The sequence below is a fragment of the Thermobia domestica genome, chromosome 2, assembly GCF_964235325.1.
Source record: "Thermobia domestica chromosome 2, izTheDome1.hap1.1, whole genome shotgun sequence".
Lineage (NCBI taxonomy): Eukaryota > Metazoa > Arthropoda > Insecta > Zygentoma > Lepismatidae > Thermobia > Thermobia domestica.
The window spans coordinates 271,493,871-271,513,406 of NC_137455.1; the positions used below are offsets into that span (position 1 = coordinate 271,493,871).

The 19,536-nt window shown below is 35.2% G+C and overlaps 1 protein-coding gene across 1 annotated transcript in view; it reads left to right on the forward strand.

Annotated features, from left to right (window-relative positions):
• The window catches only part of Myo95E (Myosin 95E), a 1,268,077-nt gene that overhangs the window by 812,038 nt on the left and 436,503 nt on the right, over positions 1 to 19,536 (forward strand). Inside the window, exon 4 of the mRNA XM_081748709.1 lies at positions 4,973 to 5,172. Within this exon, the coding sequence (XP_081604835.1) occupies positions 4,973 to 5,172 (200 nt within the window). The remainder of the gene's footprint in view (positions 1 to 4,972; positions 5,173 to 19,536) is intronic.

Here is a 19,536-nt window from a genome sequence, read left to right on the forward strand (position 1 = left end):
TGAAAGAACTTCATGGTACGTTTGGGCCACGGATTCAGCAAACAATGTTCCGCCCACAAAACTTATATATTTGTGCATCATCATCTGGGAAAGTGACAAAACAGATCGTTAAGACGTGGTTCCAATCAGTGTTCCTTCCACAAGTCAATGAGCAAACGGTACTGTTAGTCGACTCGTGGACGGGTTATGATCGATCCGACTTGGCAACAATAATGCCACAGGACAAACAGTGCAACATTATGACGATACCTACACACACAACTGGGTTAATACAACCTCTGGATGTGTATGGTTTCAGAATTTGGAAGAACTTCGTACGCAAAGTATCTGATGCGGTACGCCTTCAGCAACTCAACATCAATCTATACAGCAGAGACAATATAATGAAACTTCAACCCCTTGTGCATAATCAACTTTCATCTCCACGGTACATACATCTATTCCAATACGCATGGTTTTGTTCTGGATATCTTTCATCACGACCAGATTATTTTCCAAATCCAGTGGAGTTTTGTTTTCATCAGTTGACGTCATTGGTCTGCGAAGAAGCAGAGTGCCAGAACCCATCCATCATCAAGTGTTCGTGGTGCAAATACTGTTTTTGTTTGGACGATTTCTTCCTGAAATATCATTTTTGTGCTACTTATCAGGAGTGAGCGTCTTGTTTTCAGCATACACCTCTGCTGACTTTTATGTTGTACGTACATATGTACGCGTAATTTCATGATATAATGTAGATACTCATGCGTAGAACTGATATTGCTGTTGCTCTTTATCTTACATGTGGACCACAGTATTACATTCTACTGTGCAATGCATTTTGTGTGTGTGTGTGTGTGTTACTAGCTACAAACATTCCCGTTTCCAATATGTATCTCACCGTTGCTCCCATTGCGCAATATATGCAAGCCACTGTGCAGTATTGTCTCACTGGCTGTCTATACGAACGGCGTTTGCATCCTTCAGTCTTGTAGAGATGAATCTTCGTGCAGTGAGATAAATTTGCGTCTCTTTCGCATATGGATAACGTATGCACCCAAAGCAAAAACACGTATTTTACATTTTCGTGTTTTCTTTCTTCCTGCTCCTTGCCACCCTCTTCACTCATTTCTGTAGCACATTATGACAATGTTGTAAACGTGATTGGTCCATTTCCGGATGTTCTGCTTTCTTCACATGGGTAAGTTCTACCTCAATGGCTTGCGTCAACTATGGGTAGTATTTCGTACATTTAACCTTTCTCGATATCTCTTCTCGTTCTCGCTATATTGCATAAAATCTCATTTTGACCCCATTTTTATGTCCCTATTTGACCCTTTCAATACGCTTGTTGGTCGATATAAAAAAATACGTGTCGCTTCTTTTTTGATGATCTGTATGTCTGTGCAATCTTATCAAAATCGGCGTGTTATACCGAGGTACCCTGCCTTGTTAGTAAACTTGCATTTAGAAAAGTTGTCCGTATGGGGGGCCATTTACGAAATGGACACAGTTTATCTTAATACTTGAAAATGTTATATTCAGGGTGTTTCAAAACAACACCGACAAAATGTGGGAAGTGATTCCCGACACCGAGATAAGACAAAAAGTAAAGACCAGACCAACCTGGGTGCAGAAATCCGTCATTTCGGAGGTTAGGCTACCGAAAACATGAAAAAATGAACTTTAAAGGTAAATAGCTCCAATACTATGAGACCTATTGTAGTCGGGTCAAAACTTCACTTAGGAACTAATATCTGCACTATCCAAAAATACAGTACATGTTTCAGAATCCTGAGATACTCACGCAATAATTTTTATAGAGGGAGTTTGCCTATGGGCATATAATGTGAAGTACTTATCAACTACCTCTATAAACATTAATGCATGAGTACCTTAGGATTCTGAAACATGGATATTTGGATAGAGCACATACTGGTTCTTAAGTGAAGCCTTGATCCAACTACGGTAGGTCCCATAGTACTGATCTATGAACCTTTAAAGTTCATTTTTTCGTCTTCGGCAGTCTATAACTCCGAAATGACGAGTTTCTGCACCTAGGTTGGTCTGGTCTATGCTTTTTGTTCTATTTTATTGTCAGGAATTACCTCCCAAATGTTGTCGGTGTTGTTTCGAAACATCATGTATACGTGTATATATGTGTGTATCTATGAACTACTTCATTATCACCTATACGACATAGAGAATTTGTTTCTTGACGGCGCTTTAGGCTCTGCTCTAAAGTTGATTGTACGATTTTTCACATTCATTTCTAAACATATTTATTCTATTTCGTAACAACATTTCAAACATAAAAAACCGTAACGAAAAAGTCCATCCTTTTTTCTCCTAGAAAAAAGTGAAAATGCTTTTCGTGTTTTCGCTTTTGTTACACCTCACCACAGAAAGTGTTGAGGAAGTCAAGTACGGTACACTCTCACATATCTAACAAAAAAGTAGATTTTAAAAGCGAAGGAAATTGTTACAAAAGGCAAAGCTTTCTCCGATGACACATAACCCCCTTCTCCTCTTATTTCTGTTGCTTACCCACTTAATATACAGTTATCCTTTCCTCTTGGGCAAAAATTCATCCTGCACATCGCCCATTCAGAGACTCAGAGAATGTCAACAACGTGGATTAAACTACCGCAGAGAGGGTTTAATTAAAGTTGTGTTCTCAAAGCGAATTGAAGCGAAAAAGACTGCTTCTACACTCTCTATATTGGTGTACAGAGGAAAATATGACGTAATTTTAGACATATTGTATTTCTCTCACACTCGGCACGATGCTACGTCCGTAGTTTCTTTTTTTTCAACGATTATGTTGAATTATTTTCCACCAGAAAATGAGCTTGGATTTGTCACTTACTTTTAAAAATAAGTTATGTTAAATCATCATATGTTCATAGTACTTCCACTGCTGTGCTTTTATTTATGTTCTTATTCACAAAGCTTTTTGGAACACGGTGGCTTAGTTGTAGTGTGCTCACCTCTGGTGTGAGGAGACTCTGGTTCAATCCCAGTTATGTGTGTCTGACGTGGGCAACATTGTGTCCGTAGGTTTTCTCGAGGTTCTCCTGCCTCTTCCCACATTCCCATTCCACCAATTCTTTCATAATCATTTCCTTTCATTATTTATCCTTTTCCTTTAGCCTGTACGATAACTATATAGATATTTTCTAGAACCTTGTTTCTAATGTATTCCTTCTTTATTCGTGTAACTAACTAGTTCACGTAAAAATACATGAAACTGGATAATCGAACTGTTAACTTATCTTACAGTTGACATTTTTAGAATTAATTTACCAAGATTTTGTGTATGAACAGAGAACAATCATTCAAACAGTAGCATGGCTAGAATTGTTTTAGGGGGCAGTATAGTGGTCATTAAAATTTTCAGGTCTTATTCGTGTTTAATGCGCTTTGCTAAATAAAGAAGAATAACACACACATTAATTACATACTGAGCGGCCGTGGTTCAGTCAGTGCATCATTAACTTAGCATAAGAATTTTCAGGTAAAGTGACAGAATTCTACCATATACCTAGGTAGACCTACATTGGGTGTTCTAAAACTCGCCTCCTTGGTCAACAGGGCTAATGCTAGAGTTAAAAAGAAGACGAAAATATCATATGACATTTAACTTCTGGGACCTTGTTTCGGCGGCAGGCAACATGCACGGCAGTTGGAAAAACAAGCGTCTAATAGCGAAGGATTGCCATTGCTCGGTACGAAATAGGAATAAGTATATGACTATCCATCAGACGATATGTGTTCGAACCAGATTTTTGCCCTTTTTATTTTTATTTTATTTATTTCCTTTTTGCCGTATTCTGACAATATCTTTTCATGAAAATACAATTTCATATGTCGGGGTGTAGGTAATATTTTGTATCTGCAGCTACTACGTTCTAATGTGCTTTCGCCTACTGGAGGTGAGTCTCATAGCCGCCTTTCATGCAAGGAATGTGCATACGATGCATATTACATACATGTATTTTGTTTGTGTGTTGTACAACATTACTACTGTATATCCATTTTGTAGTACTAATTAAACACGTTCAGGCAACCGATTGTAGAAAAATATATTATTTCTGTTTATTATTCCCACTTCTTTTCATTGTTTTCGTTCACATTCACCTTAAATAACATTTGTACAATGAAGAAAGGAAGCCAAAAATAAAATGTTGTTCTTGAAACCAGAAACTTATAATCGGTTTTGAAAACCAAAAATGAAAATCCATTTTGAAAACCGAAATCAGAAACCTATTTCGGGAACCGAAACTGAAAACTGATTCTGAAAACCGAGAAACGAAAACCAATTTTGAAACCCAAAAGCGAAAATCAATTTTGAAAACCAATTTTTTGAAATTTCATCTGTTTCAAAAGTTGGACGGTTTTCGGTCTTCCGAAAAATCGATTTGGACAGTACTAATAGTGTACAGATTTCAATTTGTACGAAGATTGAAGTGCCACTAAGTGTCACATTTATTCTGTTTGTAGCATTCATATAGTGTCAAATGTTTCAGGGTGGAACAATTTTCAAGTGCGCTCCCAGAAAATACATGGAATATAACATGAGTATTGTTGCAGATCCTTCATATAATTTGTACCTCTTGTAACCATTTTTCACAGATAGTATCCTTATTTATTTTTATTTTTAAATCACCTTTGCATTTAGTACTCTTTATCTCGAAAGCTGGTAAAACAAAATATCTGAGTAACAAAACTATTGTGGAAGTTTGAAATGAGTCTTATACCATTTAGACCCTATAAGTTGTTCGATTTTAATTGTTTCAAAGCTTCTAATCATCATTAAAACTTCTAATCTAATTCTGATGAATATAGTACAATATTTCCACTTAAAGCAAATGTCTTGTTTTACCATTACTAATTAATTTCAACCAACCCCAATTTCAGAATCGCTGTTCTAAAGCATTGAATTCGTTAAATAATAACCACCTAGAATCAAATCTTTTTGTTATCCTTTCAGATTCGCTCTAGCAGATACAGCGTATAGGTGGTTACGGGAAAGAAATGAAGATCAGTGCATTGTGGTATCCGGCGAAAGTGGAGCGGGAAAGACTGAAGCCGCGCGTATCGTTCTTCAGTACATTGCTGGAGTCTCCAGTCATAGCGAAGAGGTGACCACAATCAAAGACCGATTGCTACAATCAGGACCACTTTTGGAAGGTAAGTGCTAACGGAAATAATTTCATTGGTGGGAGCATGTATTGCCAAATGAATAACTGCGGAAATTGGACATCAGGGAAACTTGCAACTCTATCCATCACGACTCTGGAACTCATTAAAGGAATAATAAACACTTCTGACCAAAATATATACACTTATTTATTAAAAACTAAATTACAGTGTAACGTTTCAACAATTTAACGTTGTCTTCATCAGACACTAACTGAGACAGGTATCTTCAGAGCATAGACATTTATACTTAAAGTGAGTGCTAAAATTCATTGTTTGCAGGGAAGCCACCTGGACGTACTTCCCCGAACGTCATCTGTCGGTCAAATGCCCTGACTTAATTACCCTCCCACCTGTGTTTATCTTTTCTAAACCTCTGTAACATATCTGTTGTTTATACTTGACCAATTGGTTTAAAACTTTCTCTTAATCTTCCTTTGATGCCTATTAGATATATTTTAAAAGTAACAGATTATACTAAATACAACTGATTATAAATGCAATACAAAAAATAACTATAGAGATAAAAAATAGAATATAAAATATAACAATGTATAAAAACTATATATAACTATATACAATATTAAACTATGTATAATATTAAATATATGGATATAAATTACATACAAATCTGTCTAGTCTTGTTTTTTTCTTCAATTTGTTCTAATAATTTATCCCATAGCTCATGTATTAATAATAGTCCACTTGTCAAGTTCATTAATTTTTCACTTTTCTCTTTCTTTATCCTTCATGCTTCCTTCCATTTCCTTATTATTGTTCTATTCTCCCTTTCTAGCCCCTGCGCACCTTCCCAATTTATATCATGCCCCATTTCTTTAACATAACAAGTTAAAGAAGTTTTCTTTTTAGTTTTTAATAAATAAGTGTGTATATAGTCTGGTCAGAAGTGTTTATTATTCCTTCAGGGAAACCTGTCTATAATAGGATTTTGTTTGTAACATAAAAAAATCCCTTTTTTATTATTGCTTTATGTCCTTGTGTAGTAACGAGACCATGCTGGAAAACATCTAATCCAGGGTGTTGTGCTTCCAACAAGATTTGCGTACACTAAAAGAAGGTACTGTAGTTAAGGAGGTATGGGAAAATTGTAAAGTACAGTGAATGTGGAACGTACTGTGCAATTCTTTTAACGACAGTTTCACCTCATATGAAAATTTTCTTATAAATGTTTCCTGACTGATTTCGATCTGATGTTTCTGACGTTTTAAAATTATTTATCATCTTTGAACCTGCTAATTACAACACTTTGTTTGTTAGGTTTATCAATTTCTTTCTATAGGAGAAATGATACTGTAAGGTCCAATATACGTGGTATATAGGTTGAAGATTACTAATACAATAAAAGAACAAAAATGTTTATAAGAAATATTGGTATATTAAAGACGGTGGAAATAATCGGGATGATTCTGAAAATACTTACGTGTAAGATGCCCACTACAGGTTCCTGTGGCTTGGGATAGAAATAGAGATTTACTACACAAGAGGTTGGCACTTTATACCTGAACCAGTGAGTGACCCTTCTAAAAAAAAAAAAAAAAAATCGTGTTGAAATATTGCTGAAGTTAGGGGGCTGGCTGAAGTTAGGGGGTCCCGATCCAACCATATTATAGCTCATCACCACATTATAGTTCATTTGCAAGCCCACCGTGAAAATTTTAGGTGGGGCAGCGAAAATTTATGGCCCCCCTAGACCCCCCTGGATACGGGCCTGTCAGGATTCCTGTTATCAGCTTCTAAGAATCATGCTTTATATTATCACCTAGTAGTAATATGTTATCACTAAACAAAATGTACATATTTCAGTTGTATTCCACAAATGAAACCTTACTCTGTTATTTATAAAGGGCTCTTTCACTTAGGTTTATCATTTTGAACTAACCATAGCGGGTGCGTAATTCCCCACTTAACGAGTTTTTTTTTTAAATTTTAACTCAATAACGCAGTGCAGGCACAACCCATTTCATTTAGTCAGTGTTGTGAATAACGAGTTATCAGGTGCTTCCAACACAAGCTGCAAAATGACAGAATGTCCATCATTTTAAGGATATTTCTTTTTTATTTTCTTATTTCAAATCTTTGTTTCTTTTTTTTTTAATTTGATGTATTACTTTTGAGGGAAGGTCTTATAATTATATTATAGAGTACCATGCTACTTGTATTGGCTTTAGCGAAATATCGATTGTCCTCATTAAAAAAAAAAGAGAGAGAGAGAGAAATGTGAATTTAAATTATCTACAAATCTTGCAATATAATAAGTAACATTAATAATCGGAATATAATAAGTTAATCTGAACAGAACTTTTTGTTTACACACCTTTCCATATTTCTTGAAGAAAACTAAATCAAAGTAGAGAACTTCAAGTAGAACTATGTTGTTCGAAGTATCTTGTGAATATTATTCTTTGCCTTCATTCTTCAGATGCAACATGAGCAAAAAGAAAATAAGAATGCAATGAGGCGGTGAAAGTAGGTTACCAGGATGGATGTTAGTAAGAAGAAAAAAAGGGAGCGCCTGAATGACATGCTTGGAGCTTTGAAGGACAAACTTTAAAAATATTTGATTTGTTCTCGTACATAGGTGCTGTGACATAATGTACGAAAATGCGTTATTTTCCTAATATTAATAGGTTTGGCCATTTCATTATGGTTTTGATACTCTGTTTTTTACTTATCATGAATGTTCCACAATAGAATATCTACTTAACGTACGGTACATTTGGAAACCTAATGGATTTAGCATAGGGCTTCCAGACGTCCAACTTTTACGTCATTTGTCTCCCAATGTAACATTCCAAATTCCAAATGTCCCGTTTTTTTTTCTTTTTTTAAATAACACAAGTTAATATCTTTCGAGTATTATTTAAGGAACATCGCTTCTATTAGCTATGGATATTCAATTAATAAGAAAAATGTACTCTTTGCCACTCACTTTTGCTGAATGTTATCAATGTTTTAAGTCATTCTGATATTCCAGCTAAAAGCAAGAGTATAATTATGACTTTATTGCAATGGTGTCGGTTTTTAGTGTAAATCCTCATAGGATACCCTGGTTTTTTAGACTGAAAATCTGGAAAATTTAGTTTAACATTATCTTTGCACTATTTTCCTAGATTCTGTCTTTGTTGCACTATGCACAATCTTATCTATGTACACTATGAATGTATTTGCACGTAAGATTTAATTATTTTCTTATTATCAGGCAGAAAGTCTCACACGGATCTTCTAACGAAATGAAATGTTTTTAGTTCAGTCTTCCCCGTTGGTTTAGTAGCTAGCGCGCATGCTTATGATACACGGGGTCCCGGGTTCGATTTCTGGTGGAAGAGTCTTTATAGTTGAATGTATTATGGTGGTTTCGATTCCACCTTAAACAGTAAGTTCACATCTCATGTAACCTTTGTGATAAACTTCAATCAACAACAAGTAAATAAGGGCCTTATGCAGAGTCGTTTTGTAACGTGATTAGGGCCATACTAAAGTGTTCGACTAACATATGTTTCCTGTAGTAATCATGTTTTTAGTAAGACTCTAATCATGCGTCAAAACGACTCTGCATAAGGCGGTAAATCTTTAGTTTGTAGTCTTGAGCACCTGTACCTTATTCTTAAGCCCATTGATTTATATGGAGAAAGAAATATTCCTTTTTTTTTAAAGTTTGATTTACCTCTTTGCCTATTTAGTCTGTCCGTTGATGTGTCTCTCAAGAATTACTCGATAAAACTCCATCGACTTTTGCCAGGATGTAAAGAGTTAAATGTTAGGAATTGAGTTAATTGATACAGGTGATGCATACAGTTGATTACGAGGTATGAACAACTAAAAATTGGTTCCTTATGCATTCCTATGGGAGTCATTTTGGATTTCATCCTTGTTTGATAAACTACTCGCTGTATTGTTTAGATTAACGGGTTAGTATAATGTTCAGGATGCAATATACTAATCTGTTCGTGGAATACAACGCTAAATTAAACAAAATTACTTTCTACTCGACAAATTAAAAAAAAAAAAAAACTTAAATCTTGTGCGAAAGGGATAGTTCATTGGTTGTACAGCGGGGGACACTTCTGGATGGTACAGCCATATGGAGATTTACGGCAAGAGTGCTCCACCAGTTGAGTCCAAAGTATTTGCCGGGAAGTATTGCAACCGAATTAACTTAAAAAGAAGGCGGGTGGCATAATCGCCAGGCACTGAAAATTCCCGTACACTTGGGTGAAATTCTCACTACCGTCTACAGCATCATTTTTCCAAAATGAGATGAATCTTACATGTTTAGTTCTTATGCCAAACATACTACTTGATATTTGTCCTATTCGTGAAGATAAAGTGCAACAACAAATGAAAGCCCAATCCTGTTGCTGTTGGAATGAACTCTCTTTAAGTCGTTTGATCTGAAATGACTTTGCAGAACCTAAATAAATATTCTGTCATTTCAGGAGGGGGGGGGTTAGGAAGAGCGAATGCTCCCCTCCTACAGTATAAAAACATATACTTTTAATCAAATGCTTAGCGAGAATGAGCCCATTGGTATAGCGCTTTTATGATTTGAAATCTTGCTCCCAAGCCATCTTTTCTCATAACTGACAACATAGGAGAACGGGAGATGCAAATATGATGAAGGAGAAATACACTCACATGTGCAAATTCAGAATTGGAGACAAAATGTTCGGATAGCATCCATATTTTGTCGAAAATTTTGATTTTGTAAGTAGACATGTAAAAGCTCACCCGAACTTGAGAGCATCCCATTACCAGTGGTTGAATTCAAGTGGAGAACTCAGTTGAGAGCATCAGATGATTAGGGAGGAAGAGAAACATCTTAAGATATGGGGAACGAACAATGGAAAAAAATACCAACTGGCCTCAACCGGACTCGAACCCTAAACCACTTGATTACCATGCCACGCCCTTGCTCACTCATCCACGGAGCCACACAGAGTCAGAGCCGGTCATACGTCAGGAAAAGCGTTCGTTACGACCAGTGATTTATTTGTAGGGGGAAGCTAGGGAAATTCTCCGTCTCTAGTATTTCTTTCCTTGGCACTAACTTAATTACTGTTGTCCCAGCCTGAGAAGAATATTTTCCACCTCTCTAGAAAATTTCCTAACAATTTGCATACATTTTAAGCAACACAAAACATTTATTCATCGCTGTTCTGCATAATTATACTTACACAAAGGAATTATTTCCAATTCTATGAATTCCCGTACCAAGTAAACAGAAGTACTGAGTATGAAATTCTATATCTCGCGAATAGTTTTGCAGAAAATACCTAAACTAAATTTTCTATTGGGAACAGGGAGAAGCACACACGCGGGGCTTAGGAAGCAGATTGCGCCCATAAGATTTTTTTTGGTCAGTAAGGGACATAAATTTACATTCAAATGGCAAAATCACACGTTTAATTATGCTATAATTTTACTTTTGGTTTTACTTAAACTTTTTCCCGGGGTGAACCCCCGGACACATCCCAAATGAACATTTAGCCAGCGGTCCTCCTGAATTCAAATCCTGGCTACGCCCCTGCTACCAAGTGATATATTCTCTGTCACATAAGAAAATTCATGTTTTCCGTGGGATACTATCTTTTCCCCATTACTATTAGAATGAAATCGCTACACATTCCTTGCTACCTTATCGCGATTTAATTAAATGTTTTAAAAGTTTTTAATGCTCAATCCCTAACCAAATTGATAACTGCATGATCTATCTGTTTGCAGTTCACTTAAAACACTATAGAAATATCGTAAAAATATCGTAAAAGGAAAAACAGTTCTTTCACAGCGTGAAGCTTACGATTATTGCCATATACTTATAGCGTAGATGATTCGTGTAGCTTCTTCCGTAGCTCATTGGATCCGAGCAGAATTCCCATTCTCGCGACCCGGGTTCGAATCTTCGCCTAGTTACTTTTAATTGTTATTTTATTATTGATCAGGTAGGACTCCAGTAGAAAGAAACATATGGTTACAGTTCAAGGTGTGATTCGATATTCTGCAAGTATTTATTTATTTTTCTCTTGTCAAGCGAAAAAATGAAGTAGAATTTTAGATGCGTAAAACTTCTAGATTTGATAGTTAATAAGAACTATGAATAAGATTACAGCTCAAAATAAATTGAATTATCTTCAATTGTAGTCCATAATCAGCTATGGTCAAAAAAATGGATTTAAGCTGTTTTGTGTGTGATCAGCACAATGACTTCGATCATCCCTATTTCTGGAACTAAATATCACTAATTGTGTTTTTTTTTCGTTTATATATAAAATTCTCATCCTTAAGTGCTTAACAAAACAGAGATTATTGTTCAAACTGTCACTATGGGATTACATTTCATTATATAAAGAAATGAAATTAACTATATATATATATATATATATATATATATATATATATATATATATATATATATATATATATACTTAAAAATATCGAAAATAATATGACAAATATTATGAACAATTTTATAATAGAACTAAGCAATGTTTTATAATACACTAAATTGAATGAAATACAGGGTATTTGAAGTTAGCAATAATATTGCCAGTAGATTCTGAAATACAAGTTTCTTGAACAGATAGGGACACTTCACCTTGAAATATACACCTTGAATTTGATTCTCGATAGAATCTGAAATATGTTAAGAACTTTAAACCTTGAATAACGCAACACAAGTTTGAATCCCGTGTTGTAATTGTGTCGTTACAAACTCACTCTTTTTATATAAATCAACCAATCTAAAGCCGGATCTTTGTTCAAAAAGTATTTTATCCTTTGCGTATATTTCAGGGAGAACATTTAACGTCAAATTTTTATTAGCAAATGTAGCAACTGATCAAATTGAATAATGCTAAAAATACTTTGCTTGCTAGAACTTATGTTTGGTAGAAGTTCATACATCAAATCTTTTTTTTTTCGTTTCTTGGTTTTTTTTTTTTTTTTTTTTTTTTGGTTTCTTAGGTTTCTGAATACTTCGGAAGATTTTAACAGAATCCTTGTAATTATACATTTATGTTTGCTCTGTTTGATATGAAAAAAATATTTCTTATGAAGAAAATGGTCTGCAGAGCTCTTTGTAGAATGTCTGTTATTAGTTGTAGTAGTTGCTTTTACTTTAGCGTCCCATTCAGCAGCGAGGCTATATGAGACATGGACTTATAGCTTAACGTGGGATTCGAAACCATAGGCTTCTACTGAGAATCGAGCTCCGTTTTTAGAAAAAAAATCTAACCACAGTCAGTTCCTACCCGTTGGGGTTAGAACATACCCTATTATTATACTGGTATTTGGAAGCAGTGATAATTGGTTACGGATTTCGCAATCACACTCGTGTCCCGGCATGACCGGAACAGACCTGAAGACGACGACACGTCGTCATACGCACGATGAATTTGTATGATACTGTTAAATATTAAAGTTAATACATCATTTTTATATTAATAAATAACTTTAAAAAAAAGACAGTAACAATGCTATTAACGTATATCTACATAGTATATAAATTAAAAATACGTTGTCTATCATAGCGAAAAATGGCTGAACCGTTTAAAATGAATTTTATTGACATAGTTAACCTCTAGCTTGGACTAGGTTGTTGAGATCTTGCTCGGGAGAGTACTCCCGGTAGTAGTAACTAAATACACGATTCTGATTGGTTGGCGTTATCCGTATCTTGCTACGTAGCCTGTATCTATGTATATAACAGAAATCATATGCTTGTTGCTATCGGTCCTCATGGTCGTGTGCGCTAGCATTGTAGGCTAGTAGCAAGAATTGCTTTTGGCGTGAGTTCAAATCCGGCCGAAGGAAATTTTTCTATTTTTTTTTAAATCGTTCATAACACTTTTTTTCAATAAAATATGATGAAAAAAGTACTCAAAAAGGAGATTTGCTTACTTTTGGGGAGATAAGTAGTAGTGGTAGTAGTAGAAGTAGTAGTAGTAGTACAGAAGCGAAGATATATATATAACTTTCCATGAAATCATGAAAATTAAAAAAAAATGACTTCCAACTCTATTCAGAAGGTAGGTATATTGGCACGTGTCGAACCGAGTTTTTGCTATGCGACGTTATGCCTTCAGGCAAACTTCTGGCTATCGACTAGGTAAGTCTTAAGGGCCACCATGCAGAAAGAAAGAAAGAAAAAGGTATGCTTATTTCATGGGGAGAACAAAATATAATAGTCTATCTGCTCCTTGACATTAAGTGTTTGAAACCAATGCTGTTATGAATATCCATTTTTCTAATTTCCTTAGGAGACTAAAGAGAAACGTTAATTCTCCTATATATGAAAGAAAAATATAGTATCTCATATATCACACAGATAACGAAATAAAATAGCATATTTATCTATGCCTTGGCATTAAGTGCTTTAAAATTTTTCAGAATATTTTTCCTTATTCCCATAATAAAAAGAAAAAATGAGAATTGTTAATTCCCATAGAAGAAGAAAGAAAAATATATTTATATTTATTAAACAAAAAGAATAAAATAAAATATATTTAAAATATATTAAAATAAAATATGACTAAACTAAGTAAAACGTTTACTCTGAATAGTCTCTGCAAGTAATTTGTAGAAAATTGTCAGAAATAATGCATAAACTATATTAGTTGTCAATTAAAAGTGTAGCAAGTGATAGTTCTAAACTCAACTAGAATATTCACTCTGCTTCATTTAAATAACAGACATTTTACAAAAATAATGATCTTTTGGCTGTATCGTAAATATTTTAGTAAATAAATAAATAAAATACATATTTATAATTTAATCATCGCAACTGGATAGCTGATTCTGTGGGTGAAGATAATGAATATTACTACAAACTGTTACAAAGGTGGGGGCCGCAGTGGCCCAGTGGAAGCCGGTGGGTGTAGCTAAGCAGCCTGTAGTGTTGTCAACGGCTCGAGCGGCTCGGCTCACGACTCAGTCACCTCAACATACCGAGCCGGTTCGAAATCCATAAAAGTGATTAGATGCTAATACAATATGAAGTATATGTTCTATAAGCCTTTCCCACAATTCTACTGCTTGGGGCTGAAATCAGTCAATACTGAACTAACTAACTAACTCTATGGCCTATGGAACCCGGAGGTTCAGTGCCGCGTTCACAAAAGCTCTCCACTGACTTCTATCCTTAGCTAATTGCATCCAGTTTCTACTTTGTATTCCTATCTCTGCGAGATCCATCTTAATATTATCCTCCCATCTGCGCCTAGGTCTTCCTAATGGTCGTTTTCCTATGGGTCTACCAGTCAAGACTTTGAAAGCGTTTCTACTTCCATTCTAGCTACATGACCTGCCCACCTAAGCCTCCTAGACTTCACGACCATAACAATGTTGGGTAAACCGTATAAACTATGTAGTTCCTCGTTATGAAGCTTCCGCCATTCCCCATTCTCGTTCCTCTTGGGTCCGAATATTCTTCTCAGGATCCTGTTCTCAAATACTTTCAGTCTATGTTCTTCCCTCAGAGTAAGCGACCATGTTTCGCAACCATACAGAACAACAGGCATGATTATTGTTTTATATATTTTAAGTTCAAATTCCTCGACAGAATTCGCGACGACAAGAGATTTTGAACCGAATAGTAACACGAATTCCCTGCTTTTAGTCGACATTTAATTTCTTCGTGAATATGATTTTCGTCTGTTAATATTGATCCTAAATATTTGAAAGTATCCACTTTATCAAAAGCATTATTTAATATTTTAACGCCTCCACAATTTGCCGTATTACGGTCCCGACGCACTTCCATGTATTTAGTTTTCTCTGCATTTACTTCTTAACCCATGTCCCTGCAAGCGTTTAATAAGATCTCTGCATTTATTTCTACTGTTCTCCTATCATCCCCTATTAAATTTACATCATCAGCATATGCCATAACCTGGTGAATGCCGTTCAAATCTAGGCCCTGGTTGCTATCTTTGATTTTCCTTATGGCGTATTCCAGCACAAAGTTAAATAATAATGGCGACAACGCATCTCCTTGTTTCAGGCCATTTTCGACGTGGAAGCTCGTGGACAAAAATTTTCCTACCCGGACTCTACTTTGGGATTCACTTAAACATAGCTTAATTAATCTAATTAGCTTTCTCGGTATTCCACGTTCTGTAAGAACGTTGTATAATGTTTCTCTCCTAACCGAGTCGTAAGCCTTTCTAAAATCAATAAATAGTTGATGTACCGGGGTATTGTATTCCCACTTCTTTTCGAGTATTTGGCGAATGGTAAATATTTGGTCGATAGTTGATCGATTTCGTCTAAATCCGCACTGATAATCTCCAATAATTTCATCTGCGTATGGGGTCAATCTTGCTAACAGAATATTTGAAAGGATTTTATAGGATGTTGACAGAAGAGAAATACTGAGGTCGTCCCTGGCTGAAAACTGTTCCGCGAAGACATCTTTAAACAAATCCCATTTTTATGGAACATAGTGAAATTGATCAAAGACAAGCGCTACAATTCGACTCAACTTACATTTGTGTGTATGTGCGGCCGTTTGCCTGTTCCACAACTATCTTTTATTGTTTTGGATTCATTTTAATGAAAATTGGCTTATGGTTTCAACTAATAATCCTATTGTTTGGGATTTAACTCTATCAAGAATAAGGGGTGAAAGCTAAAACACTCACCCTTTGCACGTACACATATAAAACAATTTTGTGTTATAGGCAAAACAAATTGAAGATCATTTGATTAGACAAAACATAGGCTATTTCTACTTTAGGCCATCCGCATCATTCGAATTGGTTGCGGGTGAAATTGGCAATGGATAAGCGCGTAAAAGGGACCAAGTTCCTCTGAACTTCGAAACTTGGTTATTTAAATATTATAATAAAATATGTTTAAAAATAACTTCCACCATATTGAGTCAATTTGATTCAATATGGCGTATATTTTCTTTGGGGCTTCTCGATCATCCCTATTAAACGAAGTCAATTGGGGTCAAGAGAAAAATGAAATTAATTTGTTATTGGGAAACAGTAATGAAACTAGATAAGAATTTCATTACCTGGATCCGGTATGACCTAACAAACCTGGAGACGATGGAAATGAAAGTGCCTACGACAGAGTTAAAGAAGCCCTAACCGTTTCTGTTGATCTAGTGGGTAGCGTGTGCGCCTGTGGTTCGTTTAGTCTGGGATTCGATTTTCGTTAGGAGATCATTAAAACTTTACTTCAAGAAACATTAGTTTCGTTGATGATCCGTCTCCTTTAGCCTAAAGGACTTTATCGTGGACCGTTAAACTAATTTTTCATTAATGTTCATTTAAGTTTTAAGTGGAATTATAACAACACGATTCTGCTTTCTCTTCTTACTAAATTTATATTTGCCTTTCTTGTTTGATGAGTGCGTCTGTGTGTGTCAAAACATTGCATTGAAAGATAACTGCAAGGTCTGTAAGAGCATAAGCGCTTGAGAATAACAGAAAAGATAAGTTATTTGATGTTAAGCGATTGTCAAAATTCAATCAAGCGAGCCAGTAAAATTTGTCTTGTAGAATGTACAGGGTGGGGAACGGGGGTTATTGCTACACGATCCTATTGAAATGGTCAAAGCAAGGAAGTAATTTAACTGTTTACAATGAATTTTGAACATACGTAGTTAACACGTGAATTGACTGGGATAGCTTTTATCATTCGCTGTTTTTCTGGGAGAGGAAAGGGGCTTAAATATTTCTCAAATAACATTTTCGTACACTTATTCTTCTCGTGTGGAGAATGGAAATTGTAATTAGTTGGTTGATAATTTTTAAACTGATGTGAACAGTTGAAAATTCAGACGAATGCAACTATGTGTCTAATTATTTTTACATATTTCTTTTTAAACCCTGGGTTTACAGTTATACTCAGTCAATAATTTTAAATTAATTGTTGATTCTATTGCTTTGAAAATCCAGACAAATGCAACTATGTGTCTAATTATTTTTACATATTTCTTTTTAAACCCTGGGTTTACAGTTATACACAGTCAATAATTTTAAATTAATTGTTGATTCTATTTCATGAGTTTTAGAATATATTTAACTACTAGAGATGCGCACGAGACAAGATTTGAGGCTATCTCATCTCGAAAATGTGCTGTAAAAGTGATGTCTCGACTCGAAAAACGTATATTTTTCTATTGGAAGAGCTGTGTCTCGACTCGAATTTTCTCAGAAAAATTCTGTCTCGACACGACTCGTGCGCATCCCTATTAACTACTTTGCCAAGCTTATATTAGGGACCCATAGGCCCAATTTTTAGAAGCTAAAAATCTGAAATTTAATTATATGTCACGATGCTTCAGCGAGAAATGAACTTTTATATCCAGCATTGTGATTCTCATTGTGGCTTTTTTAATTGCAACGCATCACGGATCACACCAATCACTTTCTCATAATCCTATGAGCTCTAAGACTGATGGATTGAATGGTTAGAATTTTAACTTAACTTGCAGCACCAAGACTATATGAGACATGGGCCTACAGCCTAACGTGTTATCCCAAACCAGATAAACTCACACTGGAAATCGAACCCAGGTCTTCCGCACCGAACACTAAGATAGAGTGTACTTCCATTTTTTTCATTTATCGTTGCATAATCATAAAATGTTACATTTCCTCTGAATCTGACACGAACTTTTCCAGGTATAATACAAGGTTCCAGGACACATACGGCCTTTAATGATAATAACACTAGTTTATTAACCATATTTTGGTTAAATACAGGACATGGTTTATTTTTCCAACATGCTTAAAGATCTAATAGACTGACGCGGATAGCTCATATTTTTTTCTTTCCTCTCTTTGTTTTCACAAACAGACCAATATTTCATTGACATAATGTGTCAGAACTTAGTAGAAGAAGCAAAATGCTTCACTTCACAGGTAAACCAAAGACAAGACACGCATTTCAAACGACCTTCAGGCGATATTGCTTTGCCTTTCTTTGCCTCTAGCGTTTAGTGATGACTCATTGAATAAGTAGTTGCTTACTACTGAAGGAAATTTCATTGGGTGAACAGCAGGGTGAATTGATTTAAATCAATGTGATTTAAATCACGAATTTAACCAAGATTTAAATCACTTGATGTTTTGAATAAAAGTCGTTGGTTTAAATCAAAATCCGAAATAAATTAATTTAAAGTGAAAATAAGTAAAATCCCGTTTCTGTTCTGTTATTTCGATTATGGAAGATAATAAGAAAATACAATGAGACTCAAATTATGTAAGCACAATATGAAAACGAGTATCATGCAGAGGATGATTAGAGAAAATCCCGTTTTGAACGGGTAACGGGTGAATCATGCTTTCTTCTCTTAGTACCATAAGGTTTTCAAATCGTTAAAACTGTTCCAACGGAGAAATCATCATGAAAATTTAAGACGAAAGTTCTTTTGTGCCCACGTCTATTTGTTTGTTTTCAGGTAATAGGGTCGTATTTAGGAAAGCTCGATCCCCTCTGCGAAAAAAAATAATAGATTTTAAAACTTCAGGCGAAATTTATGTACTAAATACATAGAAGTTATTCGGGATCGTAATACGGCAAATTTTGGATGCGTTAAAAAAATAATAATTCTTTTGATAAAGTGAATACTTTCAAATATCTAAGATCAATATTAACAGACGAAAACGATATTCACGAAGAAATTAAATGTCGACTAAAAGCAGGGAATTCGTGTTATTATTTAGTTCAAAATCTCTTGTCGTCGCAAATTCTGTCGAGAAATTTGAAGCTTAAAATCTATAAAACGATAATCATGCCTGTTGCTCTATATGGTTGCGAAACATGGTCGCTATCTATGAGGGAAGAGAATAGACTGAAAGTATTTGAGAACAAGATCCTCAGACGAATATTCGGACCTAAAAGGAACGGGAATGGGGAATGGCGGAAACTTCATAACGAGGAACTACATAATTTGTACGGTTCACCAAACATTGTTAGGGTCATCAAGTCTAGGAGACTCAGGTGGGCAGGTCATGTAGCCACGATGGAAAAAAGTAGGAACGCTTTCAAAGTCTTAACTGGAAGACCAATCGGAAAACGATCATTAGGAAGACCTACGCGCAGATGGAAGGACAACTTTTAGATGGATTTCGCAGATATAGGAATACAAATTAGAAACTGGATCCAGTTGCCTAAGGATAGAAGTCAGGGAAAGCTGTTGTGAACGTGGAATTGATCCTATGGGTTCCATACGCCATAGAGTTAGTTAATTTTAGGCGAAATTTATGGACTTTATATGTATTTCGTGCGGGTAGCTAGTTTCGATTTTTTTTTTAAATATGGTCCTGCCAAACATCAGTAACTTTCGCAAAAAGAAAAGTGTCATATTGATAAACGTTG